The 27,396-nt window shown below is 39.2% G+C and overlaps 1 protein-coding gene and 1 long non-coding RNA gene across 10 annotated transcripts in view; one reads left to right on the top strand and one right to left on the bottom strand.

Moving 5' to 3' along the window:
* LOC139704685 (uncharacterized) overlaps window positions 1-22,652 on the bottom strand; it is a 37,389-nt gene extending 14,737 nt beyond the window's left edge. For 3 of the 5 annotated variants that reach the window (XR_011706586.1, XR_011706585.1, XR_011706589.1), the window contains exons 1-2: window positions 22,500-22,652; window positions 11,075-20,191 (exon numbers count right to left, since the gene is read on the bottom strand). This is a non-coding gene — a long non-coding RNA (uncharacterized lncRNA). The remainder of the gene's footprint in view (window positions 1-11,074; window positions 20,192-22,499) is intronic. The other 2 variants (XR_011706587.1, XR_011706588.1) reach the window with 2 other exon arrangements.
* Stxbp6 (syntaxin binding protein 6) overlaps window positions 1-26,336 on the top strand; it is a 246,577-nt gene extending 220,241 nt beyond the window's left edge. For all 5 annotated transcript variants that reach the window (XM_027929613.2, XM_071607795.1, XM_071607796.1 and 2 more), the window contains 2 exons: window positions 19,950-20,107; window positions 25,854-26,336. In XM_027929613.2, coding sequence (XP_027785414.1) covers window positions 19,950-20,107; window positions 25,854-25,877 — 182 coding nt within the window. In that variant the 3' untranslated portion in view covers window positions 25,878-26,336. The remainder of the gene's footprint in view (window positions 1-19,949; window positions 20,108-25,853) is intronic.
* Window positions 26,337-27,396: the final 1,060 nt, after the last annotated feature.

The following is a 27,396-nucleotide window of genomic DNA, read 5'->3' as shown; positions in this document are numbered from 1 at the left end:
ACCAAACTTAATTGCTTAATGATTATTTAAAAGTTATTTTGGATGTTTTCTTAAAATAACTGGAGATAAAGTTATAGGCAGAAGTAATAAAGAAGAAATGCTGTATGCTTAGTAAGTAGTTAATCCACACTAATGTCTTTTTCAAGAAGCATAGTTACTGAGTGAATTGTACTTTGATAGAAGAAAAAAATGCCAGTGACATTTGTTAGATTTCTGGCTTTAAAATGAAAGAATAAAAAAAGGATTTTCCCTTCTTTTCTTGAATATACCCAAAATCAACTAGTAGGAGAATATATGAATACAAATTCTATCTCTAAACAAAAGAATAGCTGTCTCGAATTATAGACTCCTATATTTGGGAAAGACTGATAAACTTGGAAAAGGTCAGAGTGGACCCTAGGAAAGAACGACCAAAGCTATGGTCTCAGACAAAGCCAAAAGCCTGCAGGATGAAATGGTCCAAAATGTGTGCCAGTAACACCTTCTTTGGAACAATGGAGCAGATGCCTGGAAAGCTGTGGGAGTTTGATGGACCCAGAATGGTCTGATGCCTTGATAAACAAGAAAAGAAGGGCTGAATGTAGACTCAAAGCCAAAGCCATGTTTGCAGGTATCAGTCTGTTAATGGGGCAAGGTGGAAGGAAAAAACTCAGTTCCCAGCCTTCCTGTAGTACAGATCCCTTTTGGGCAAGTAAAGTCTCAAGAGGCTTCTGTAACAAATACAACCCTGCATGATAAGGAGAATAATAACCCCTACCTGCCAGCCTAGAATGTGGTCTTCCTTCCCTGGTGATGTGAACTGGAAAGTGATCACCTTATTCTCAAGTGAATAGTAACCCCAATAGAACCAGCCTTGGTAGTTCCATATTTACTAAGTGTATGTCCTTGGGCAACTTTTAAGCTTCTGAATATAGTTTCTGTTTTTGTAAAATAGGATAATAGTGCTTCCCATATAGAGACATGGTTAGGACAAAATAATATATGTAAAACACCAAGCATGCTCCCCATTACATTGTAAGTATCAGTAAATATTCCCTGATCAACAAAGAAAGAATGCCTATGTTCAAATCCCACCTCTTTCACCTACTAGTCTTATGATCCCAGTCAAATTATTTATCTGGTTCTCAGGTTTCCCATTTGTAAAGTAGTATCTACCTGACAAAATTTTTATTTCTGTTTTATTTTGGTACCAGGGATTAAACCCAGGGCACTCTACCACCAACCTATATTCCAGTCCTTTACATTCTTTATTTTGAGATGGGGCCTCACTAAATTGCTGAGACTGGCCTTGAACTTATGATCCTCCTGCCTCAACCTCCTGAGTCACTGAAATTATAGGTGTGAGCCACCGTGTCCAACAAGTTAATTCTTAAAGATCACTTTGAACAGTGCCTTGAGAGGAGTAAATATTCATTATGTCTTAGCTATTAGTGCTTTTATTTTTCAAGAATGACAAGTTGTGCCACAGATATGGTTACCGTACTTATTAGATTTTTAGGGGCCATTACCTTCTCAGGAGATGTGATACTTTAAACATAAAACCAAACATTGACCAGATTTTTTCCCCCATCAGGCATAGGATATATTGCCCTACTTCTTAGTCATGTATTCTAAATTCTGGTTTAGAGAATACACTATATCTGTAGATAATGATCCAAATTATCTTTCAACCATGGTTAATTGTTTTTTTAAGCTAGATTAACATCATTGGTTGTATAGATTGTTTACATGCCAGCCAGTTGTGATAACTTATAAATTGGGATCTTAGAACAGAGTTCCACAGACTGCTGTGGGCCAAATCCAACCTGTTTTTATACATAAAGTTTTATTGGAACCCATCTTTTACATATTGTCTGGGACCCCCTTCATGCTGCAATGGCAATGGCACCAGACACGCTGTGGCACAAAAAGCCCAAAACATTTACTCTTTGGCCTTGTACAGAAGTTTGCTGACTTCTACCCTAAAAACTTCCAAATAGGCCTTTAGTCAGAAACAACATTTTATGGATACATTTAATAAAATGTTTAGTGTACTTTGGAAAAGTAAAGGATAACAAAATTAGAAAGAAATTGGTAGTTATATGGTTCCAGTACCCTGTGATGTTTTTGTAATTATATAAAAGCTATTAACCTACAAGAAGATAGTGTGGAATTCCGCTCCTTTCTTAGTGTGGGAAATGTCAGATTTAGGACTGCTTGCTGCTGATCTTTTTGTTAAGGGATGCTGTCAAGGCCAATATGTCTAAAATTAGAGAACAGAGCAGAAGGAGGGCAGACAGGGACAGACAATGCAACTTTCACTCACAATCACAGAGCTCAGCTCCCTGTGGATTTGCCTGGCCAGGTTCCCAGTTGAAAGGGGAGATCTTTGTAATGTTTTTAGTCTTCATTTTCCAGGCCTATTGGATTGTGGATGGTATGAGCTTTTTCTTGTCTTTTCTTTTTTAATGGCCATACTTTGTTGTTTCTTTTCTCATTTTCTGTTTTTTTTTTTTTTAACTTGATCGACTTTTTAATCTCAGCCTAGAAAACACCACTGTTGAAATCTATTGGGAATGTTTAAATCAGTAAAAAGAAGCAGGAATTAAATACACGAGGGTGGTTGAGTTATCCACACATGTAGGTGTCTATGCTCAAATTTGCTTACTTCCCATTTGGTACATTTCTAGAAGGAATTATACAGTAGGTACTTAGTAAGACAGGGAAGAGCCCTTAACATATTGGCCATTTTTAAAAATGTCCACCTTTCCTTCAGTTCCACCACTATAGACCACAAACTTGTTGATGCTCACTCACAACCAGAGAAACTCTCAGAAACAAGTCATATCTTTAATCAGATTTCAACAAAAAGGAAAAGATGCTTTTTGGCTACCAAATCACTAGAGATCATTAGTTGTTGTTGTTTCTTTCTAGTTACTATTTCTAGCCACCCGCAGCTCAGCTGGGCATCTCTAACACTTACCCTCCCCAAAGATAATTCAGTCTTTCTGGCAGACTCACCTTATAGGGGAGAGTCAAAGGTAAAGGTACTTATATACAGCTAGTCATATTAAGGCCTTATCCAGACCTCTTGGATTAATGGTAGAATTGTAAGCCTTACATATTTGTCTCCTTGCTTATTCTTAATCTTATAAAGATCAGTTCTGTCCTAGCCTTGATGAAAGGAGCACAGGACCCTGCTCACATGATCCCCCCCGCCCCAATCCACTACCCCCAAAGCAACAGAACAACACTTTGCTGGCTTGTCACAAAAGTTCACAGGAAGAATGTAACACATGATTATGAGACTTGAGAGTATAGTTAGGTGGCAATAAGATTTCAGATTTTAAGTGATGAATATGCATCTACTCATGTACTGAGGCAGAGAAAGATGCCACTACCATCTTATCAGGGTATGAATTTGCATATTTTGATAGAAATAACTGGTGGACACTCAAGTGCCTAGTTTTCAGACCACTTTTATCTTTGAAAGTACTTAATTTTCATGTTTTACAGTGCTCAGAAACTTGTCCTACTTTCTTTCATCTTCCCTGTTGTTTCACCCTTGTTTTAGATCATTTGTGTCGAGTTACATTTATTCAAAATAAGCAAAGCATTCAATTACCTAAAAGAAACGGTACTAGAAAAAATTGTAGTGCCATATATACCCTGTAACCTCTAATAATTATGTCTGGATCAGCTAACATACGAATTAAAATATGCATGTTCTTGATGTCTTCTAGTCCACAAAAGGAAATGATTACTACATTTGTCAAACTAATGCCAATATGATGATATGTTAAAACGTTCAGCTTGCAGCTGCAAGTTAGTAAGCCATCTAAGGTAAGGCCTTAATTATAGCTCTATCCTGCCGCAGAAATGCTTAATTAGACTTGTGTGAGATTTTACTTGAAGCAAGACTTTTTTCCCAAAGACTTAAGGAATTAAGAAAAAGAGTTTATTTTCCCATTCATCTTCTTTTCTTCTTTTTTTGACCTTTAGGCATCCTTCCACCCTGCTTTCTTCCTGTTACAAGAATTAACCATTTAGTCCAGCAATTTACTAGTCTTGTCCACCTTTTTCACCTGTTATTGGTTTTTACTTCTAAGTTGTGAATTTCCAAATGTTATTTATCTTTAGTATTTAGACTAGGTCTTGAATGCAAAATAAATACTTTTTACTTACAAAGTTCCTTTCTACCCTAAAGTGAATAGTACCAGTTTTAAAGACATTTTACCAGTCATCTTGTTAAAAATCATCAAGTATCAAAGTACATGACTTTATGCATACATTTATAGGTATGTTATTGCTTGTGACAAGCATGTTGGTGCTGGCTCTCTGGAGTGGCAGTGAGAAGAGCTACTGATTCCTTTCACCTCTGTGCTATTTCAAAAGCCGTGGTGACTGCAATGTATTGTCACACTTGTGTGATACAATGTCATTTTACCTTATTGCCATGCTGTTCTTTAAGTTTACCTATCGATACATTTTTAATAAGAAAGGAAATGGAAATGTGTCTGTAGCCACACTGTGCAAGAGAGAAAATGGCATTATGAATGTTGTTACTAGAGTTGCTATGGCTAAAAATTCAAAGCAGAAAGTGGCATATTTATATTAATATATTAATCTGTGAAGTCTGTATTTTTATTTTACTTATATTTTGTCATGCTGGGGATTGAACCCAGAGCATCATGCATGCTAGACAAGGACTACATTCTCAGCACAATATTTTTATATTTAAACCATAAATATGGTTTACTAATGCTTATTTATAATAGCACCTACTTTTTTGTCCTTAAAGAGATGGAGGAAAACTTTCCAAAAACTAGATTATCTGTGTTTATTTTTATCCTAGGTGGTTTAAAAATATTTAAGTAACTAACTTCATCACTATGTGCTTAAAGTATGCATTTATCAATTTCACTCCTCCTGTTCCCATATACAGAAATAATATCATTGACTCAATTTGTTTTAGGTAAATAAAATATTTTCAAGAGAGTTTTCTAAACCTGGTTACTCTCTCCAGAGTATGTTGAAATTGGGAATATTGCCCCTTTTATTGATCAGAACAACATTCAGTAATGTTGCAATAACAACAATAACAATCATATCTTACAATCTCAGTGGCTTAACATATACAATGTTATTTTCACTCCAACAAGGCCTGTGACTTCAGTATTTCTCTAGGCAACTTCTTAGTTGTGACCCAAGTGTTCAGTTTACTCCTGTCTTTAGCATTCCATCATCTCTACATGAAGTGCATTCCAAAGTCAAATTTCCAGGGGAAAGAGCTGGAGGGCTGCCTATGGGTTGGCTGCCTCAGCCCAGAAGTAATGTTGTGCTTCTTCTTACAACCCACTGGCCATCTTACCCATCAAACTACAAGGAAGGCAAGAAAATACAGACTTTAAAATATATATTCAGGAAGAAGAAAAATGAGACACAATTCTGTGGACACCTAGCATTATTTCTGCCAAATCTTTTATGCATAGCAGAGGAAAACTTCAAAAAGCATTTTTTTAATTCTTAATTTCAAATCAAGTAATGTGAATTGTTCTTATAGTAAGACTCTGCTTTTCTTCCTTTAAAAAGCCATGATCCATTCTCTGCCAACAAGCCCTTCTCCCTCACTGTCTCTTAAAACTCTGCATTTTCCTTCCCATCTTTTCCATTATAGTTCAGGCCCTTCACATCTTTTCCTTGAATATCTGCTATACTGGTCATCTCACTTCCTCTCGTTATTCTAACCACACCCCAGACAGATCATCATCTCTTCAACCCTGAATGGTCTCTCTATCTTGAAAATTCCAAGGAGCATTAGTGGCCATATACTTAAGTGTTGTGTTGAGAGTCATATACCTTCAAAGTATGAGGATTCTTCATTCCTCAGGATGTAAGAATTTTTCTCACAAGGATTATAAATGGCTTGAAAACCAATGGATGAAATATGAAATATTTTTAAATTGTGAGAAAACTTTCTTTTAGATGTGATTCTATTATAATTTTTTTTTAAATTTATTGTGATACTGGGGATTGAACCCAGTGGTGCTCTGCCATTGAGCTATATCCCTAGTTTTTTCTACTTTAAGACAGGGTTTCACTAGTTGACCAATCTGCTCAAACTTGTGATCCTCCTGCCTCAACCTTCCGAGTAGCTGGGTTTATAAGCATGTGCCACCACACCCAGTTGATTCTGTTCACATTTTAACCTTTATGGCTAGGGATGGAATATACTAAAAGTTCAGTCTTCTAAACTGAGTTTTCAATGCTTAATTCTTTTTTTTTAAAGTGTGGTATTTATACAGAAGAGGTGCGAAAAATATGCCTTCAGTTCATTTTCTAAATGGAATAAACACAGGAAGAAGTAAAATCTGTTTTGGTTTTCGCTCACTTGGGATGTCATCTTTTTCCCATCAGAACCACAACGACGATTTTGGAAACAGTACTGTTTCTATTGAAAATAATTTTTCCATATTCATCAAATATCCTGAACTTGATATATTTTACATGTGATTATATCTTTAAAGAATAAGAAAATCCCTAACAATTTAGAAAAATGAAATCAAATTGCAGTTTTATTTTTCCACATCTAAAAGATGAGCTTTTCCATGTACTAATTAGAATAGTATAGTCCAAAACAAACGTCAAGGAAAATAAGGATTTAGATATAAATAGTAACCTCATCACGTCTTTATAAAATCAGAATGTCTTCCATTCCTTTTAAATGTACTTTCTACCATCAAGTATCTGTGGAACATCTGTGATAGACATTATGTCTGGAGATGCCAAAAAATGAAGGGGCGACCCCTATGTTCAAGAGGCTCCTAGTTTGAAGAGGTACATAAATAAGTAGATCAACAGTTGGGTGCCTTGTAATAAATGTAAAGGGTACCATAGGAGCACAGAGTGCCTCTCACCCTCAGGGAAGCAGATGCCTAGAAGAGCTGTGACTGAGGTGAGCAAGCTGATGCAAAGGAACTCCACTGTGCGACCATCACGCTGGCTTCATACAAGAGGTTGGAAGCATAGAAGTTAACTAGTGAGATCAAAATAAACACACAAACTCAATTTACCTTTTTCTTTGACCAGGTCTGAGACGGCCCTCCCTCTGGCTCCTGCCTCGAGCCACCCAGTGGGGCAGCGAGGCTTACTCAGGACTAGCAGGAGAGAGAGAGAGAGCACGCCAGGGAGTGGCCTTTTGTTGGGGAACAAGAAATTCAGGGGAAAATTCCATCCGATGAAGGTCGAGGGGGACAGCGTTCCAAGGTCAGGGTCAGTGATTGGTCTCAGGGTCAATGGTCAGTCACACCCCCACACAGACGAGCTCTCGCACCTAGAAAGGGTGGGGATTCATTCTGACACAGTTTAGCCAGAACAGCCAGAACGCCTCACACCCAGTCAGGGAGGTGCCCAATCACGTGGGAGAATGGCTTCCCACAGGAATAACTACAATGGCATGATGCTGGGACAAGTGAAATCAACTCTTTGGCACTTAGATTCCGCCTTACAAGATATGCCTTACAAGAATCCAGAAACTCTCATAGTGCAAAAAAAAAAAAAAAAATAGTGATTTTGGAGTCAACCATACTTGATCAAATCAAGGTCTTATCACTGATCAGAAGTCTATTTTGGGGTGAGTTTCTGCATGTCATCAGTTTTCAGAGGGGAATAATATACCGAAGAGTAGCCACTAGGATTCATAGTGGGTGCAAAGCACTAAGAGTAGTTCATGGCACATACTGGGAAGTTAGCAAACCATGGTGTCTAATAATAATAGTACAAGTGGAAATGAGTTGCATTTGTAACTTTGATAATAGACATCTATGGTTGGAGGGCATTCCCTCCTTCAGTGTGTGTGTTCTTCGTATGAACTGAAAATGTGTTTAAAACAGTGTAATGTAGATTAATTTCTCTTTGTTAATTGATAGTAATTTGATTCCATTGATAAAATTGTAGTGGATTTTAATGACATGACCAGTGGCAGGAATTTTTATAGCATCCTTCTTAGGAAGTAAAATATGTCACCAAACTCATTAGTAATCAAACAAAATATATCTACACCAAAGACTAACTAGTGTATAGTCACAAATCCCACTGTGATTTCATAGCAATTTCAAAATTGTTAAGTATGATTCTAGAGAACTAGTAAAAAAAAAATACCCCTACAGCTATCAACCTGGACAGAAATTAGATGTGACATTTGTTAGCATACTAGCTTATTCATTATCATATGCCCAATCTGTCAATGAGGTGAGGTTCTCAATTTTATATTCTCCAAATTAAAATAATAAAATAAGTGGTTCTCAAGTTCACGAGTGCCAGCATGGAAAAAAGAAAGAAAAGCTGTGCTTCAGTGAACTATCTGCTGAATTCTGTTGCCCTTGATGACAATGTCTGAAACATAATCGACCCACACTTTGTTGCCAGTATCAAAAGAAAACAGGTCAAGGCTGCAGACTGACTTGGTTCTCATTATTCTAAATAATAGGATTTAGCTACAGCAATAATGACCTAGTCCAATAGTATATGACCTTGGTAACTGTAATAGAAGATTCTCATGTTATTTATACTAAAAGCATAATCTTCTTTTTAGATTTTTATGAAGTTCGTCTCTGCTTTTGTTGCTTGTGTTTTTTGGTGTCATATCTAAGAAACCATTGTCTCAATTAAGGCCTTAAATATTTGCCCTTAGAGTTTAAGTTTAAATATTTACTCCTAAGAGTTAAGAGTCTGGCTCTGATGTTTAGGTGTTTGATCTATTTTGAGTTAAATGTGTGTATGTGTCATGTAGGGGTCCAACTTCATGCAATTGCAAGTGGCTGTCCGGTTGCCCCCGGAACCATTGTTGAAGAGACCATTTTCCCTATTGAACTGTGGCTGCCCCTTGGTTATATTGTCCTGCCCTAACTTCCATTGTGCCATATTCACCTTGGATTTCTTCTGCTTCTCAGACTATTTCTGCTCAATTTTCTCAGCAGGCCCTTTACCTTCACCTTACTCTGTTAAAATCCCTAAAGGTACGGCTTACCAACCTTCCCCTATTCTCTTTGGTATTAATCCCTAGGTACTTTGGCCATTTCCACCCCCTCCCTGTGCTGATGACTTGCAAACTTTGTGTCTATCCCAGGCTTGTTCCCTACAAGCTCCATATAGGAATCAGTATTTGCTTTATGGAGTCCACTTTGGCTATCTCATGAGCAACCCAAGTATAACATTACAAAAAATGAAATACCTGATTCTTGCATCTGTCCACCCTCCAAGGAAATCTGTTTTCCTGACAGTTTTTTTTTTTTTTTTAAATCTTATAAATTGCACTACTATCCAATTTCTCAAGTGAGAAGCCTGGGATTTAGTCAATATCCTTTGTCTTCCATCATTTCCATCATCAGTCCATCAGTATGTATCTTAAACTTTTCCACTTAATCTTGTCTCCCGACCCTCATCCTAGTCCAGGCCACCATTATCTCCTACCTGAATTATTGTAATAGCTTCTTGATCATTCTTTCTGTTTCCTCTCTTGCTCCTTTCACAAACCATAGGCAGAGTAATCATTTCAGAAATGATCTCCGTCCATCTTACCCCTATTTAAACTGCTGCAGTGGCTTCTGGATCTATCTCTAAACCCCTCTGCAATTCAGCTCCATTTGTCCCACTACTCTTTCTCAAGCCCACACTCCCCTTCTATTTCTATAGCCACACCACTTACCCTTTCAGTTACTAGAACACATAAGGTTTTTTCCCCCCTTTCAAGCCTTTATGTGTGGACTTTGTCCCAGCTCCTCTGTCCAGCGTCACATCTTGAACATTACCTCCTCAGAGAGGTCTTCCTAACTGACTCTGTCGATGCCTCTCCAGTAGCACAGCAAATTATTTGCTAACTGCCTGGCAATTCTTTAATTGTTTGTTAGCTGCCTGGCACATGTTTTAATGTGTTAATTGTTTAACTGCCTGGCAATTTTTATTGGTGTTTTAATAATTTTAGTTTTAACTGTAACATGTACACACACACACATCTTTTTTTTTTTTTTTTTTTAACTTATACATACTCTGCTCCTGTTACTATACTGGAAGCTCCTTGCCTGGCTTGGGGGGGGGGTTGTATGTGTGACAGCACATTTACTTTGCCTATGACTGTGTTCCAAGCCCACTTCTGCACCCATTCAAAAAACTGGTGGCCCAAAAATAATTCAGTAAATTCACAAACCAGCAGGGAAGTTTTCAAAGGTGGAAGAACATATGATGCATATGAATGACCAGGTGGGAGAGGGAGAAAAGGCATCACTGGTTGAGTAACCAGACTATACAAGGTCTCAGAGGCAAGAAAAGAGATGTGTGCATGAGAATAGTAATTATTTCCTTAAAGGCTGTTGGGACTCTATGCATGGAGAAGAAACACTTTTATTTTTCCATTTTGTTTCATGATCAATTTTTCAAGTATTTCTACTAAGCACAACTTGAAAAATCAAACTTTCTTAAACTTTTAAACATTGTTTATGAAACTTAGTTCTTGAATTATCTTAAAAAATTTAAGCTACAATCACAATTTAATAGGACATTATTTTACATGCTGTAGATACTTTCAACTGATAAACATATACAAAGTTAACAATTATAATACTTAAAGGAGTATCATATTTCAACCTGTTGTAAACAACACCATGAGTTTATGTCTCCATTAGTTCTTAGCTTCTTCCCAGATCTTCCAAATTTAATCAAAGTCCTTTTTTTCTTCTTTTTTTCATATTTCCTGACGTTAGAGGAATTTGGTTATCAAGCAGTTAATTTTAGAGGGGGCACAGGGCCTGCTTTCTCCTTCTAAAGTAATCTAAACTTGAGTCCCTGGATATCATACTGGGTCTCTATTTATCATTGAACTTATCATTTCTCATCAGAAGCACTGTTTAAACCCTCGCTTTACATGAGCATCCCATACTTTCAACCTGATGGGTTTTCTCCCAGAACCGCTTCTCTTGCTTTGCTTGGCCAGTGTTACATAATCTTCCACCACATCATTATCATACCTCTATCTGGTATATTAGCATTAATGGAAACATACAGATGCCTTATGCATTTCTTACTGCAGTTTGTAACTTACCTAGATATTTCTTCCTCTAGGACTTGCAATCTGTTCTCAACAGTCAAATTTCTGAAGAGAGAGAAATACCTCACTGTCACTTTTTCTGATTAATGGTTATATTTCACCATTATTGCTCATCAGCTTTTTCTATGACAGTTTCTTGCTCTTTCTGAAATTCTTTGGCTTACTCAGTTTCCTGTGTTTACCAATTGCTACCCACAGAGAGATAAACACACAGCTTTGGATACAGATATTTAGAAGAATAATATTTGGATACAAATATTTAGAATAAATGAAATAACCAGATATTTTAGTATTTCTTCCTAATTGAAATCAATAAAACAAATTAAACATCCTATCATTACCATTTTGGTTTGTGTTTAAACTTCATTTCTTACATTTTGTATTAACTTTTATTTATTTTTTAGGAAGTTATGACTTCTGCAATGCTATATAAAATTACTATAATTATTTTCATTTTTGTAGTGTTTATTGCTATTGATGTTCTAAATATCACAGCTTGCGCAGTGGGATTCACTTTAAACTTGGTTTTTTTGTCTATTAGCACTATCCTTACCATTTTTTAAGGTATTCTTGCTGTCTGACAGTAATAAGACATTTTAGGCCTGAGTTTTTTTCTTGCCCTGAGGTATAGAATCCACTACATTCCAAAGAACTTTGCTTTCTTCTAGGGGAAAATATTAAATATTGCTAGACAACAAAGTCTGAGTGCTGGCTTTGCATTTGAGTACTGATGCGTAAAAAAATAAAAAAGTTTGACTGCTTATGTTGAGACACCCTCAAGGACAAAGATGGCCACAGTATTCCCTGTTAAAGTTTTTACTCACATTCATTTTCAAAATATATGTTCTACCCTACTTACAGTAAGAAATTGACAAAACTTTAAAAATTCTCTAAAATTTTCAAGGAACACTGAGAAAGTAAATGAAGGTTGGGAGTAGTGGAGAGTTCAGTGAGAAGCCTGGAGCTAGAGCAAGAAGGGCCCCTTGGAGTTGATTGTGTATATTATGGGTGAGCCAGCAAAGCATTGGAATGAGAAGGCACTAGAAGACCTAGGGACCAGTGGTAGGAAATCATCCAGGCTGCAGTGGCTATCCAGTAAGACTGGAAGAGAACTTAAAGTAACATAGTGACTAGAAATAGATGGCAAAGTACCCTTATTGAAATGTTACTCCGTGAACATTGGAATATGGGATGTGATGGAGAAATCAGAATCAAAGGTAAACTGAGCATGGGCGTGAGAGATGGGTGAATACATCATGAATTCAGGAAGAACAGAACAGATGGAAGGTAAGGAGAGAGACTGGGTTAATAAGGTATAATTTATGAAGCAGACATAGGAAGGCAGTATCTAGTGCATGGATATTCTGTAATAATATGAAATGAATCAATTGTTACTGATTCGCTGAGAGTGCATTGAGCTCATACTGCATTACTGGCACGATGCTAAGTACATATTTCATTCAGTTCTCACAGTAGACCCTATGAAATACAGGTGCTGTTTTTGTTGTTGTTCTTTAGTTGTAGATGGACACAGTACCTTTATTTTAATGTGGTACTAAGGATCGAACCCAGTGCCTCCCACATGCCAGGCAAGTGCTCTACCACTGAGCCACAACCCCAGCCCAAGGTGCTGTTTTTAAAATCATAGACCCATAGGGAGTAACTTACCTGAGGCCACATCACTGGCACTTGGCAAGAGCCAGGTGAAGCCCAGACCTCTCCTGTACCTCTAACCAGAAAAAAAATGAAGAGAGCAACCAAAGTAATTGGGGTAATCAAGAGATAGCATATTCTAAGAAGTCAAGAGAAAGAGCAACTTTCAAAAGCAATAGTCCATCAACCTGTGGTCTAGTGGCCAGGCCACTGGTCAGTTTGAGAGAACAGTCTTGGTTGAGAGGGTTGGAAGCATGCCACTGAATATTCAAAATGACAGGAAGCATGAGAGGCAGCAGGCAGAGGATATTTCTCCTTCAAGAATGTTTATGGGCCAAGCAAGATGGTCAGATGTCTGCTGAGTGCCAGAGTTCTAGGTTCCCCACTTGTGCATCACCTCAGATGTTCCTCATGGCCACATCATGAGGTAGGCTCTAGACCAACCCCCATGACTAGTGAGGAAATCAAAGCATAAAGAAGAAAGTAATTTGTTCAGGGTTGCACAGCTAGTAAACACCAACCTCCACATATCAAACAGAATTCATCTTTAGCCTATAGAATTATGTAGAGGGTTTTCAAATTGTATGTATCAAGACTTGAAATTATAGTTCTTAAAGTCCAATCCACCAGCATCTCAACTGTAATAAAAGCAGAGACCTGCAGGTCACAGCTGGTTTGCTGTCACACAAACTGGAGAGACAAGGAACAAAATCTATTTTACCAAATTTACAGCCACTTAAGGTTTTTAACCTCAAAATAAGGGTTCCCTCTTTGAAGTTTCACTTGAGCCACCCTTCTGAGAGCCTGATATACTCTGAACAAAACAGAACCAAAAGATGTGTCCTTGAATTCATTATTCTGATACCACATAACTCTTATAAGAGCATGTTCATAAGAACCAAGGTTAAATGAACACTAAACATACTGATGAATTTCCCTGCCTATCCTGAATTTCAATGTTGAAAGGGACATGAATATAATCCTAAATGTTTGGCTCTTGTCATTGGGAATATTAGAACAGTGAACTGAGAGGAGAATATGAACTCACACTTGTATATAGATAGGAAGGGGACACTGTGGGCTTTTTCCTGAGTCCTTAGGGCTCCACTAAATTACCTTAACATAGCCAGCAGAAGCCGTTTACCTGACAGAATGGCCCATTCTTCTTCCTTTGGTAACTCCAAAAATAGATAACTCCAAGGTCTCCTTCAAGTAGGCTTTGGAGTTTATGGACTTACAAAGTATTCCTGAGCACTGAGTCCATTTTTCTTTGTCATCCGGCTCCAGGCAACAAGCAAGTTTCATGGTCCCTGAAATTAGCCTCCAACTTGAAACAAAAGATAATTCTGGAACTGCCATTCAGCATGCTATATCTGTTCTACTGCTCTATAAAGCAAGCCTTTCTAATGTAATTACATGACTTGTCTATTATTAAATTGATGAGAACAGGCTGGATTTATTTATTTTTTCTCCTTTAACTTAGAAGTCAGTATAGTTTATTGTAGAATTCCCCATCTCAGATTCTCTGTGCAAGGGGGCCCTGTGAATAAATGTGTTGGGGAAACCCTGCATTACCTCCCTGACCTGCCACCCCAACCTCCTTTACCTTTCGTTTACATTAGTTTATTAAAGGTTTTCCAAATGTCTCCTGGAGAGATCCAGGAAAGGTCATATTTCTAAAGTCATTTTACCATAGAATTGACTTTTCCTTGTAGCACTATTTTAACCCACAAAGCCACTTTAGGAAGTGCTGACATAAATGTTGAGAGCTTTGGGGTCAATACCAGGATGGTCTTGGGTAAGTCCTTCACCTCCCTAATCTTAACTGTAAAGTAAGGGTAAGAAATCTTGCTTTGAGGAAAGTACCAGCTTACCACAGCATCTGCCACCTGGTTGGCCTTTGAGAATGGTCCCTGTTCTCTAATGTGACAGCTAATGTTCACACTGCCTGCATGCCCTTCCTTTAGAAAGTCTTGATGTAACCCAGGGCTTTAAAAAGAATGTTTCTGACTAGTCATTACCAAAGAAGTACAAGTGAAATTTAACCTTTTGGAAGAATCTTTATCTTAAAAAAGGATTCTAGAGGTTGTCTAACATTGAAATGCAGAGGCATGACAGTATTGATTAGTGTAATGCCAAAAGAGCTTGGTGTTGCTCTTAATCTTGTATTAATCTTCAATAATTAATGGAGTCCGTGAATTAAAAGCCATCTCATTTCACTGGTACTTTGCATTTAATCACTCTGTTTATAAAAGTAAAAGCTAGTACCATCCTTATTATTTAAATATTGTTCATTTATAAAATATTTAGTTCAAGGCACAGTGCTAAGTGGACTCAGTCTCCTTTGAAGCATCATGACTACCATGTAACTGAGTACCACTGAGGGGGAGGAATGGGGCATTTCATAGGAAGTGGAGTAGACTGTAGGTGGTACTGAGGGGCCTTGGGACTAGGAGACTGAGCTGTCAAGGAACCATTTCTTTGTGTAACTTTGTTTTGTTAACATGGGATCTGGGAGAGGTCCTGACCAGCGAAATGTCTTAGACTAGAAGTAGAGAAAGAAAGGAAAAAATCATCTTAGATGAATCCCACATATTAGTATCCCATGAAATTAATTCAAATGTTGCTGGTATTGAACGAGACTTAATTGTACCTTGTGTCCTACTCATGAAAGTTGTATTGCTAAAAAAAATACCATAGATGAAAACAGAATAGGGCCTATTTAATCCGCTCAGAGAACAAATCATTATTGAATATTGGGTGCATACAGTATGAGATTATTAGTGTTCCTGGTCTGTTAACAGATTTAATATAATAATTCTCCTTGCCAATTTTTGTGTTAATTAGAACCCAAATCCATTGTGCGTATATGTATGTGTTTCCCCATAATTTAAATTGGTTTTCTTCTTTTTTTTTATTTTGGTTGTTTGGATAATTTATTGTGTGACTATTCCCAAGCAGTTAAATTGATGATGAAATAGAAATAGTTCAAGTAAAGCTATTAAGACATTTATGTTTTAGAAGATTGTTTTTAGATGACCATGTTTGCTCAGCACTGAGTATATATGGGCATATATCTATTGATTATTTATTTTTTAAGACAGTTTTTCTCCTGCCTTACTTTCTAAACTGGATGAGTATTTTACATTTGAAATACCTACTTTATGTATTTTATATAGAAAGTATCCCCCCAAAAAAATTCTGTTTAAGTTGCCTCTTTATTAGCTATAGAATTAGAATTTTTAATTACCACGATGTAACTCCCGGAGGACCAAATGAAATTATGTTGATATTTTGAGTTGTTGGTGTATTCTGTGTACTTCCAAAACACTTTCTTTCTCTTTTTTTCTTTTCTGCTGTCACTTTTCAATATATTTATTCTTTTCCTGTGCATTTAAATTTATTTTAATTATGTTTTCTAACAGTAACTGAATACAATGCTATAGCTTTATTTCAAGTTTCTTTTTTAAAAAGTCTTTTAAATCACTTAACATAAAAGATGTTAGCATATATGTTTTTAAAAGCACACATTGACTGGTACTGATGTGAAGAGAGTGTCAATGAAGCAAGACTGGTTTCTGCTGTACTCTCCAGAGTCTATAATTCAAAAGGAAGTTGACTTTATTTGCTGTGGTTGACAGCTTCTTCTCAGATTGCTTGAATAAATTTGGGTATTAATATGCTTCCTGTCTATTTAGAGAGAATTACTGTTCTATCTGCCTCAGGAGACTGCCTCATTTCCAGATTTAACTTGGCACAGTATGATGGGCCCAAACTTTTGAGTAAGGCATCCTATTTACAAAGTATGCCTTGATTGAATAAATATGTCTCAATACTGTGAGCAACACACCGTGCTACACACCAAGATATCTGAGGAGTGTCTTCCATGAGCTTCAAACTGAGTTGAACCAAGTAGGATTTTTCCATTATTCCCACATTCCCTAAAGAACAGATGTGCTCTTTAGGCAGGTAGAGAGACAAACTTCCAAGTGCATCCTATGGAATAAAAATGAGAGAGGAATCCAGGTGCTATGGCACATGTCTATAATCCCAGTGGATCAGGAGATTGAGACAGGAGGATTACAAGTTCAAAGCCAGCCTCAGCAACTTAATGAGGCACTTAGCAACTCAGCAAGACCTTGTCTCCAAAAGTAAAATGTAAAAAAGGGCTGTGGATATGGCTTAGTGGTTAAGCATCCCTGGGTTCAATCCTCAGTATAAAAATTTAAAAATGAGGGAGGAATCAAGAGTAGATCCTAGATTTTTTGCCTGGAATGAAGACCTGGGTGGATATTGGGATTCACTGCTAAAACAAGGAAAGCAGGCATGAAGGGAAAGATAATGGGGTCAGGTTTAGACATACTGAATTTAAGATGACTTTGGGTCATTTAGTTGGAGTTGTCTAGAACAACTGAGCTTATGAAAGATTAAGAATTGGAAACTGAAGTCATGAACTGAATAAGATTGTTCCATAGAGACTCAGAAGAGGGTGAAGGACAGACAGAACCCTAGAATTATAGTTTGAGCAAGGAATCCCAGAGAGAAGAAAATAAGTAAACAGAAGATCTACGTCAAAAAAGGGGGACATTTGAAGATTTGGAAATGACCCATGTGATCTAAAATTTATTTGGTCAACAGAATGAAATGGTAACCTCAGGGGATTTTTAACCCAGCTAGATGTCACGGAAGTGAAGTAGGAGAAAGGTTGATCCGGATAATACTTGATGAAGCACTCAACGAGGACAGAGGTAGCACTTAGAGTTGAGGAGGAGAAGGGAATTGATCTAGAGCTTGATAAAGGTGATGGGACTTCACTGGGCCTGAATTGTGCATAGAATTGAGACTGGGAGAGAGCATTTCAACTAGGAAAATGAGATTTGTCCAAATTCATTCTTGTGCCTGAAAATCACTGAAGGTAGATTTCTTATTGATAGTAGTCCACAGTGTCATCTTTGAACAGTAAAGGCAGCATTTGGTTCCCTTTCAGTTGTACCATTTGGTTCTATTTTTTATAACAACTATTGGTTAAATAATTTCATATAAAACTGGGTGTGATATCATCTGACATCATGTACCAGACTAATTTTAGGGAAGTCATGATGAGAAAGTAGTATGGCTTATGTGTAGCAGGTCCATTCCAGAAACCCAAATGTATATAACTTTTAATCACATGGGTCACTTCCAAAGGAAAAGGCAAATCCTCTTTACACACCCTCTTAAATTTATAGCAACTAATTCTAAAATCCCTTTGATTTAATGTGGCTATTCCTAGCCATGAAGTGGCCTGCCCTGTGTTTTCCCAGTCCTTATGTGGCTAAACTGTGGGTATATGAAGGGATTTCCTTGTGCCACTCCTCTCCCAGCACCTTCCAGGCTCTAAGCCATCTTCTCATCACACACCATTATTGGCCTCTCCCATCTTCAGATCATAGGACTTGCAATGTGACATGGGTAGCTCTGAATTTACCAAGTGGAATACTTTGAAAACAGAAATGGTCAGGCGCATTACCTTGGGAAATAACCTGTGAAACCTGTTCCTATGCTACCACAATGTTAAGTGATTGCTTCCCCAGACCCACATCATATCTGCAAAGAAGGGGGTACATAATAAGGAAAAGTCATTGGAGAAAGCAGGTCCCTGTGCTGGTGTGTCATTTCCCTAGTGATACAATCTTGGGCAGGCCTTTCCACCTCTCCAGTCTGTCTTCTCAGTAGAATTTTTGGATAATCAAGTGAGGTAGTATTTGTGAAGGTGATTTATGATTGCAAAAATGCTATATAAATATTAGGTTGGATAATAGGCTTTCATCATAGTCATGAGAATGACATGAAAACAAAAGGGGACTAAGATTCCTCCCCCTAAATCTGTTCCAAAATCCCAGACCTTCCACTCCAAGCCTGTGTTCCACCAAATGTCTCCAGAGTTACGTCTCCTCTGCTCCCTGCTCCATTGTACACATTTTTTTAATGCTGGTTCATGTGATGCTTTCTGCAAATAGTAACACTAAGTTAATCCCATTCTCCTTCCCTTAGTGTGTGTTTGAAGCCCTTGAAGTCCACTCCTAAAGAAGAAAAATGGAAAACAACTCACTAAGTGCTTCCTCTAGATCAGGCACTTTCTTTGCCTGAGATCCTTTTCCACAAACCACAGGCTGTTCCTACAGAGGAGAAATTAGGAAGTCTTTGCAGCCAAGACCAGTGGAAATTACATTTCTATTAAAAGCTATCTGTGGCTAGATGCATCCATCCTAGGTACAAAGTTAAATGATGTCATAAACTTATTCAAAGACATAAAGCTATTACATGAAATGCCATTAAATATCTTCCACTCAGTGTTAACAAAATACAGCTATAAATTTCCTTTGGTTGTCATTTGCAAGTTGCTGCTTCTCAGTGGGTTATGCGTCTGCAACTTCTTCACCATCAAGTTTTGCTGACCAGTCTTTGGCAAATAGGATGTTGAGAATGCATGACCCTCTGAGATGTGATGCTTTTTCATTTTCTCATTATCATCATTCCTGAGTTTGGGAATGTCAAATTTCCTGTACATTGTTTTGTGTAATAGTTTTCTACCTGCTCATGCTGAGGCTTCCTATTCCATATACTGGGAATCAGAGATCAGTAGGCCCAGCAATCCTAGCCATGGCACAGGATTCAAGGCTGGAAGCCAACACATCTACCTTAAACTTTGAGACTGAGTCGTAGCTCTTGAGAGCTATATATTTGGGGGTATTTCTTACTTGCTGGATGAAAGAAGAAAATGAAAGCGAAGAATTAAAGGAATTACAGAGCATTGTATCTGGAAAAGTCCTGTGGCCCCATTTTTCCTGTGATGATTCTCCTAAATTTTTGCAAACCAAAAGGAAATGCACATAAGGTCCAGACATGACTCATTGAACTTGCCTAATTCTGTGAACTTGTCAGGATTCTCATTTACTTTTGCAAGCCAAGTCTTAAATCCAGATGGGCCCCAGCTCTTTGAGCCTCAGCAGACAGAACACTGGCAAAATCGATGGGTGTGGATAAAAGCATCCAGAATCTGCCTGGGTTCTGCTGTCCATCTGTGGTAGTCTTCTACAGTGAGTCAGTCAGACAGACAGAATCAGAAGAAATGTCAGCTTGCTTCCAGAGTGCTGGAGGCTTTTCCATAGCATAGGGTCTGGTCACTGTGGGTCAACTAAGCTAGCACCTGATGCTCTTGCTCTTCTTCTTCCAGGAAACAGCATCCTCCACTCGGCCGCTGATAGCGTGACCAGCGCAGTACAGAAGGCTAGCCAGGCCTTGAATGAGCGTGGGGAGCGATTAGGCCGAGCAGAGGAGAAGACGGAAGACATGAAGAATAGTGCCCAGCAGTTTGCAGAAACTGCACACAAGGTGGGCCAGCTGAGGGCCGGGGTCTTAGCTCTGGGCTGCCAGGAAGTTATAGTATCAAGAAACTTTTTCTTTCAGCCATGTTTCCTGTGGTGCAAGATATAAAATCAAGCAGCTTTTTAAAAAAAATTTCTCTTTGATAATTTCCATGTGCTACTTACTAAGTACCAGAGTTATGAAAAATTTCTTCTGTATCTGGTTTCTTTGTTATGGCCTTTCTGATGTCCTCATCTTATCCCTATCTCTGACCTTCCAACCTTGCCTCTTTAGGAAATCTGGAACATTTTTAGTTGGTGCCCAGGAGGTCAGGATTCAAGTTTCAGGGCACAGGATGAGGCAGAAATGACATCCAGTCTCCAGATGTGTCCGCCACCCCTGCCAAGGCCTAAAAGTGTCCTTGGTGCGCTTTAAGCTGCTTGGGCTTACTTTTCTATCCTGTCTCTTTCCTGTCCTGTAGCTGGGATCTCGTGTTCTTGTGTTTTCCCCAGGCACAAAGCAAGCTCCAGTCTCAGGGCTGGTGTGCCCACTGACAGGGGTCAGATTTTATTTCAGTGCGTGGATTCTGGGCTCAGACCATGTGAAGCTGCAAGATGCCTCCTGCCTCCAGGTCTAGAGAATGGCATTCCCCATGTCACTGGGTGCACACCATGTGCCTCCATACCGCTAAGAACAGCACCTTTCAGAAGGTGAAACGGGAGTTTTTATTGGTAGTCACTACCTAAGGCATTCACAAACTAAAGATAAGGGGCCCCATTGGTCAGGCGTTAAAGAGGATTTATGCTGTCCCCGTGCTTCAGATCAAAGGGCAGTTCTTTTTCTGGCTAGGGATTGGAATTTAGGCTTCCAGAAACAAACTCTGCTGATGATGGTCTGTCAGACTCATAATCTGGACCTGTAGATATGCTTTTCAGGTGACTTTTGAGGGAAAAAAAAATTAATTTGCACCAACAGAAAGTCCTATTGCTGCTGAGGAAACAAAAATGGGCAACCTAAAAAGCAACAAGAAAAATAACCCCAGGGCTGGGGTTTTGTAAATAACATGCAGAAGGTTCAATCCCCAGCACCAAAAAAAAAAAAAGAAAGAAAGAAAAATAACCACAGCAGAGGTGGCCTCTCCCAGGCTCACACTCAGTCCCAACTGAGCATGTGACTCCAGGTAGGTGCCTTCTGCTGTTCCTCCCTGCATCAACTTTGCACAGACCTGTCGGGGGGTATCATTGATTCTCTATCGCCACAGTGTCTTACTGCACTGCTACCCCTGGGACCCTTTGGAGACCCTTAGAGAATTGGCCTGATCTTTCTGAAAATGTAACAGCCCTGCTGGAGGCCAGGGCGTCATTGCTGCAGCTGTTACAGAGGAAGTGAACTCAGATTTAAGGTTTCCTTAGTCCCTCCCTCCCTTCTCCAGCCTTTGTGTACAGAGGTGGAAATGAGATAGAAATGCTGGAATTCAGTCTCACATTCATATAGCAGCAACTTAAATAATTCAGATGGGAATGGTCAGTAGAAATTTGGAGAAACATTTTAAATGTTGAGCTGGGAAAGAGAAGGCTAAAGGGAATGATTTCCTAACTCCCTCAGGACTGGGAAGGGTGAAGGGCAGCAGTTCTCTTTCATGGCTTCTCACACAGCATGGAGCAATCAATAGAGTACTGATAAAATTCTGCTAAAACAAGAATTGAGGGTAATGATTTAACCATGAACCAGGTTATCAAGGGAGACTATGAAATCACTCTTCTTAAGGTAGCATAGACAATACCTGGATGCCTTCCATAAAAGCGTCCCTATCAGAGGGGGTTGTACAAACACCCAAGAGGATAACCTAACCAGATGGCCTGAATTCTTGGCCTTGGCAACTGTGTTTCCCTGATATCATGGCCAAGTTGGCTAGGTGATTGGAAGCAATATTGTATGGTAGTTAACATCTTGTTGGAATTCAGACCTGTTATTTACCATCTGGGTGACCTTGGACAAGTGCTAAATTTCTCTTAGCCCCAGTTTCCTCATCAGTAAAACACAGCTAATTAATAATAGTACTACTTTCTAGGGTGTTAAAGAATTTAATGAGTTTGAATCTATCAGCACAGTATGTAACATGTATAAATCTGAATTTTTATTATTTAAAATTACTTCCATAAAAATAGTTTCTGCTAAACCTGCCCTTTCAGTCACAATGAGTACTACACAGGAGCTGGAGAAGTGTTACTAGTGACAGAGGCTCCTCAAAATAGCAAGAGAGAAAAAAATGGAGGGACACTGGGGTGGGGGGCCTCCTACTACAAGTCCATACCCTCTACATGGAGAGCAACTTGAAACAGGAACCTGACAAAGCCACCCAAGGCAGAGGAGACTCTGGCTTTGACCATGGGAGGGTCTGTGTCAGGCAGTTAGTTACCTGCTTTCGGTAGAGAGGAACGAGGCAGGGGCAGTTGGCATTGGGTCCGTTTCCCCTCCTGCAGTGTTCTTCAGGGAGAGCGGCTGCTGGAGTCTATTAGCATGTTTGCGGGAGTGTGAGACAGTGTCAAAGCCAGACTTGATGTTTTCTACAACTGGGATATGTGCTTATGAATCACTGACATTGGCAGTATTCCTAACGAGCAGATTGACTTCTTTGGATAAGGTGTGGCTGTTTTCCCAGGGATGAGGACTGCTGATTTGGCCCTGCTAGAGTAGGCTTACCAAGAAGATGTCATTTCACTGGCCAGGCCCCAGTGGGACCTGCTGGTGAGGAAAGAGTTCAGAGATGGAAGCCAGGCCTTCCACCCCCAGGCATAAGTGGCTTTGTTGACTCATCAAGAGTGGGCTGTGTTTACAAGTGGAGGCACAGCACCCATGGCAGAGCCCTGAGCAGAGAATAGTGATTCTAGGTGACAGTTCCTCCAAGCTCCCAGTTGAAGCAGGACACCACCCCTCCTGGGAAGGTATACCAACACCTGTCTAGACTGCAATAGAACCAGATCTTTGACCTTCTAACTTTCCCAGAATCCCTGCAATGACCCAGGTATGAGAGTAAAGGAATCACTTTTGCACAATCCTGCCCTTATGCTATTGGGGTGCTTGTCCCCTACAGAGCAAATGGAAAATGATCCTTCTCCCCACTCCCCTGCATCCCTCATCTCCGCCCTGGTTAGCCCGGCTTCAGGAAGTGCGGTTCCTTCCTGAGCCATGGACTGGGCACAGTCCCAGCTGTTAGGAAAGAACAGCTCCACCACAGAGCAGCCCTGCCCCCAAAAGCACAGCGCTACAGTGTGTGCAGTACCCACAGCCCGCCACGGGGCCGTGAGTAAGCAGGCAAGTGTTACCCACACCTAGGCATCCTCAGATGACACTTCTCCCAGAAAGGAGCATGGATATGCCCCGTTCTGTAGAAACCCACATTGTTGGGGGGAAGGAAGGGCAAGTGGCATTCATCTCACTGCAAGGGAATGGCCAGCTCTCCAGGTACTACAGCCAGCTGTTTCCCTTGGACCTCTAGGCCCAGAGGGTCTCAGGCCTCCTATAAGTATCTACCAAGTGTCAGTGATGATTTTTTAATTATCATTATTTAGATAGATTACATTGAAAGAGGAAGTTTTCCATGAGAAATTAAGAAAACAGAATAGATCAAAAGGAAATTTTAAACTTCTTTGGGAACTCTGACACTTAAATTATATTAATCCATAGAGTTGGAGATGTTTTAATAGATACATAAGGAAGCTAAGGTTTGGAACAGCTGTGACCTTAGAGCTCAAGGTCACACAGAAAATTTGTAACCAGGTGTCCTGACCTTGTTTAGTCTAGTGTTCTTCCTGCTCTTACCATCCTGCCTTCTTTTCTAAAGCTCCCAATTCCCAGGGGATTTCTCTTAAAAAGTAAATGATACCACTTTCTGCAAAAAAATGCCTATCATAGGTCATTCAGGCTACTGTAACAAAATGCCATAAAACTGATAAAACAACAGAACTTTGTTTCTCACAGTTCTGGAGACTGAGAAACCTAAGAGCCTGGTGGCAGAAGATTTCATGTCTGCTGAAGGCCAGTTTTCTGATTCATAGATGACAACTTTTCAGAGTGCCCTCTAATGGTGGAAAGGGCTAGGGGCCTTTCTCTACCCTCTTTATAAGGATATAATCCCATTTATAAAGACACTACCCTCATGACCTACTTACTTCCCAAAGGCAACAATTGCTAATACCATATCATAGGGGGTTAATGAATGGCAGGTAGGGGGACACAAACATTCAGACCATAAAGGTACTTCAAATAGCAAATGAGGTTGTGTTTCTGCAAAGCACAGCTGGTCACAACTGGTGGTCCCTTGAGCTCCATTCCAGATGCGCTGTCCTGGAAACTGGGGTCTAGTTTGAGCAGCAGCACAATCACCATTGAAGATTAATGGCTATGTGTGAATTGGCACAGGTTCCTTAGTGGAAAGTTAACAGCTCAATGAATACCAGAACGGTGGCACTAATCAAATATTCATGCTTGATATTCATTATGCAAGACACTTAACAGCTCGGTGTTTATTTGATGGTCCTCATTGCTAAATAATGTTTGAGGAATGGAAGCAGAGCAAGAAGTGGAGGCCTTACAGTAAAGAGGGTGGCCAAGGAGTGGGACCAATCTGAGGTAGAGCCCTGGCTTTGTCCTTTTACTCACTGGAGTTTATAGTTCTTTTTACTGTCCTGGACTCTTGACTCTTTGATATCAGAGTTATTAGCCACCTCCACACTTCTTGGCAGAACCCCACAGCACTCAGCCTAGCAGCCTGTGCATACTCAACTTCACATGCTCTTTGTAAAACACAAAGGTTAACCTTCCAACATGAGAGCAGGTCCACACCTAATTCTTAAAAGGCAGAGAACCTGATCATGATGCAATGGCAGGGTTTTAACAAAGCTATTGCCTCAGAGCACCATCTGTTCTTTGCTTAAAGGAATTCTGCATCACAGAACTCTCCTCCTGGTCATTCCCAGACCAATCCTGGGATTCATCCCCAATGTCAGACTCTGAACACATGAAGAATTGCAACTCAGTCTCTGCTGTGCCTTCTATGGGTCCCTTGGGAGAAGATCTAGATAAGAAAAGAAAGATTTAACTCAATTCTGTATCTGCATAACGTTTTTTAAAATACATGATCCTGGTCTCCCAAGTGGGCTATTTGGTGTTCCTATTTATAAAGAGCTAATGTTTCAGTAGATCACATTCCTCAGATACCAGTTGGATAAGTAGTAAGTCAAGGTCTGAATTTGGTCAGTTGTTCAGCCCAAGTCAGCAACTCAATATAATTGTCAAGGTCTTCGGACTTGGTTGAAGGTCCGGACTGGGTAGTGAGTACATCATTGTATATTGTCCCACTACAGGCCATTTAGTTTTTATACATCATGAGATGTCAGTAGATACTTATATTGTAGGAGTACTGCTTTTCCTGGATAATTGGTAACCTGGGAATCCCAACTTTTCTAGGGTGAGTTCTGCCTGTACATCAGTTTTTCCAGTTGTTCCTTCAATGGGCTGAAAGAATACAGCACCGCACTTTCTCCCACTGGACACGTACACCAGTTAAATTAACACAGGAAGAGAAGTAAGCCAGTGTCCACTGAACTATTTGGAAAGTGTTGCTCATCTACAAGGTGCCACTGTGAATAGTCACAGTGATGTACAGAGAGTGAAATCTTGGTTCTGCTTCTTGATGTGGATGTGGGGAGGAGGCAGCAGAGGGATCTACCTATTACTGAGTCTCACTTTTCTCATGCCTCTCTCTCCTTAGCTTGCCATGAAGCACAAATGTTGAGAAACTGCCATCCTGATGACCCTCTTGAAAGCAATGGAAGAGAATGTTCAGCAGTTCTTATGAGAATTCCGAACCTCCACTTGCTTCTTTTTTCCAATATATGGACATTTAGGGTTTTTGCTGTTCATTTTCAGATGTTAATATGAATGAAAAGGTGTTGTGTTTATACATTTCCCTAATGATCTTGCTAAGAAATGCTACAATAGCATTGGTTTTATTTTGATTTTTCCCAGAATGTGGGGGTGGGGGTGGGGGGCGGTAAATTGTTCATGTTTTTCTTTTTAAGATGAATTTTTTTTTGGTAGTTTGAATATAAAATTTGGACCAAATGATAAGCCAAGCTGGGTCTCAACAGGCAACATGTATTTTTTTTCTCCCTGTTATTAAGCAAGTTCAATGTGATGATACCAGATGTCATTGTTCCTGGATGAAATAAAAGTCGAGCAGCGAATGGTTTCACTCACTCTCCTAATACTTTTAATTTGAAGAGTAAAATTAAAATTCTGTATCCTGAGACATAGTCTATATTATGGAAAACACTTGGGTTTATCAGGGGAAATAGCAGTCTTAGATTTTGCTCTTTGCATATTAATCTTTTTCATGAACCATCACCAGCATTCAAAAAAACAAATCAGAATCACAAATAGAAATCTACTTTGTGAGCTGCAGCTTAAATACTTCTGCTACTTCTTTCCAGGCTGATTATTTGGAATTATCATATGAAAGATAAAAATTTGAGAGTAAAGAGCTAAGGAAAAGCCTACTTTAAAAACCTCTAAAAATCTTCATGGGTGTTTCTCTCTTTTATATTGTCCCAAATTACAGTAGCTGATATTGAAAAGAGCTTGGATTTTTATCAAAAATTCATTTGCCCAAATAAAAGTCTATATAAATGATAATGTGAAAAGGTAACTACATTTAAAGTATTTTTTTTTAACAAAACCATGCCCATTTTTAAAACACCCTCACAATGTCCTTGGGAAAGAACCTTTAGTTTTGGGGTTTTTGTTTTTTGTTTTGTTTTTTTTTTTTTTTTTGGTATCTAGTTTTGGAGGTTCGGATGTTATTATTGCTGTCTATTTATTTAATGTAACTTAACATGAGTGTTTCTTGACAAATTGCATATCATGGCAATTGTAGCTGGCCTAGCCTGACATAAGACAGCATGGTCACCAAGCTGTTAAACTGCTGTCACATTGAATATACTTAGTCACACACCTTTTGATTGCGTATTGCTCAAGGTAATACAGGGTTTAAAGTCTGGAAGTTTTGCTTCCTGAGCGTTAAACCAAAAAAAGCTGTGCTTGTTCCTCATGAGACAAGTTGGTGAGCTGCACCCCCAGATAACGCTGTCAGCTCTTCCAGCAGGAATCAAGATGCCTGAGTCTTGGTGGCACCCCATTCTGCCCCTTCGCATCCATTGAGCCAATTGAGTCTATGTGTATAGTAGCCTCTTACCAAGCAGCATAAGATGACTTTTGGATTACTAATGCTTATTTAAATAGCTTAAGTTCTCCTG

This window comes from Marmota flaviventris, chromosome 2 (assembly GCF_047511675.1).
Source record: "Marmota flaviventris isolate mMarFla1 chromosome 2, mMarFla1.hap1, whole genome shotgun sequence".
NCBI classification, from domain to species: Eukaryota; Metazoa; Chordata; class Mammalia; order Rodentia; family Sciuridae; genus Marmota; species Marmota flaviventris.
This window is presented reverse-complemented; position numbering and strand designations above follow the sequence as displayed.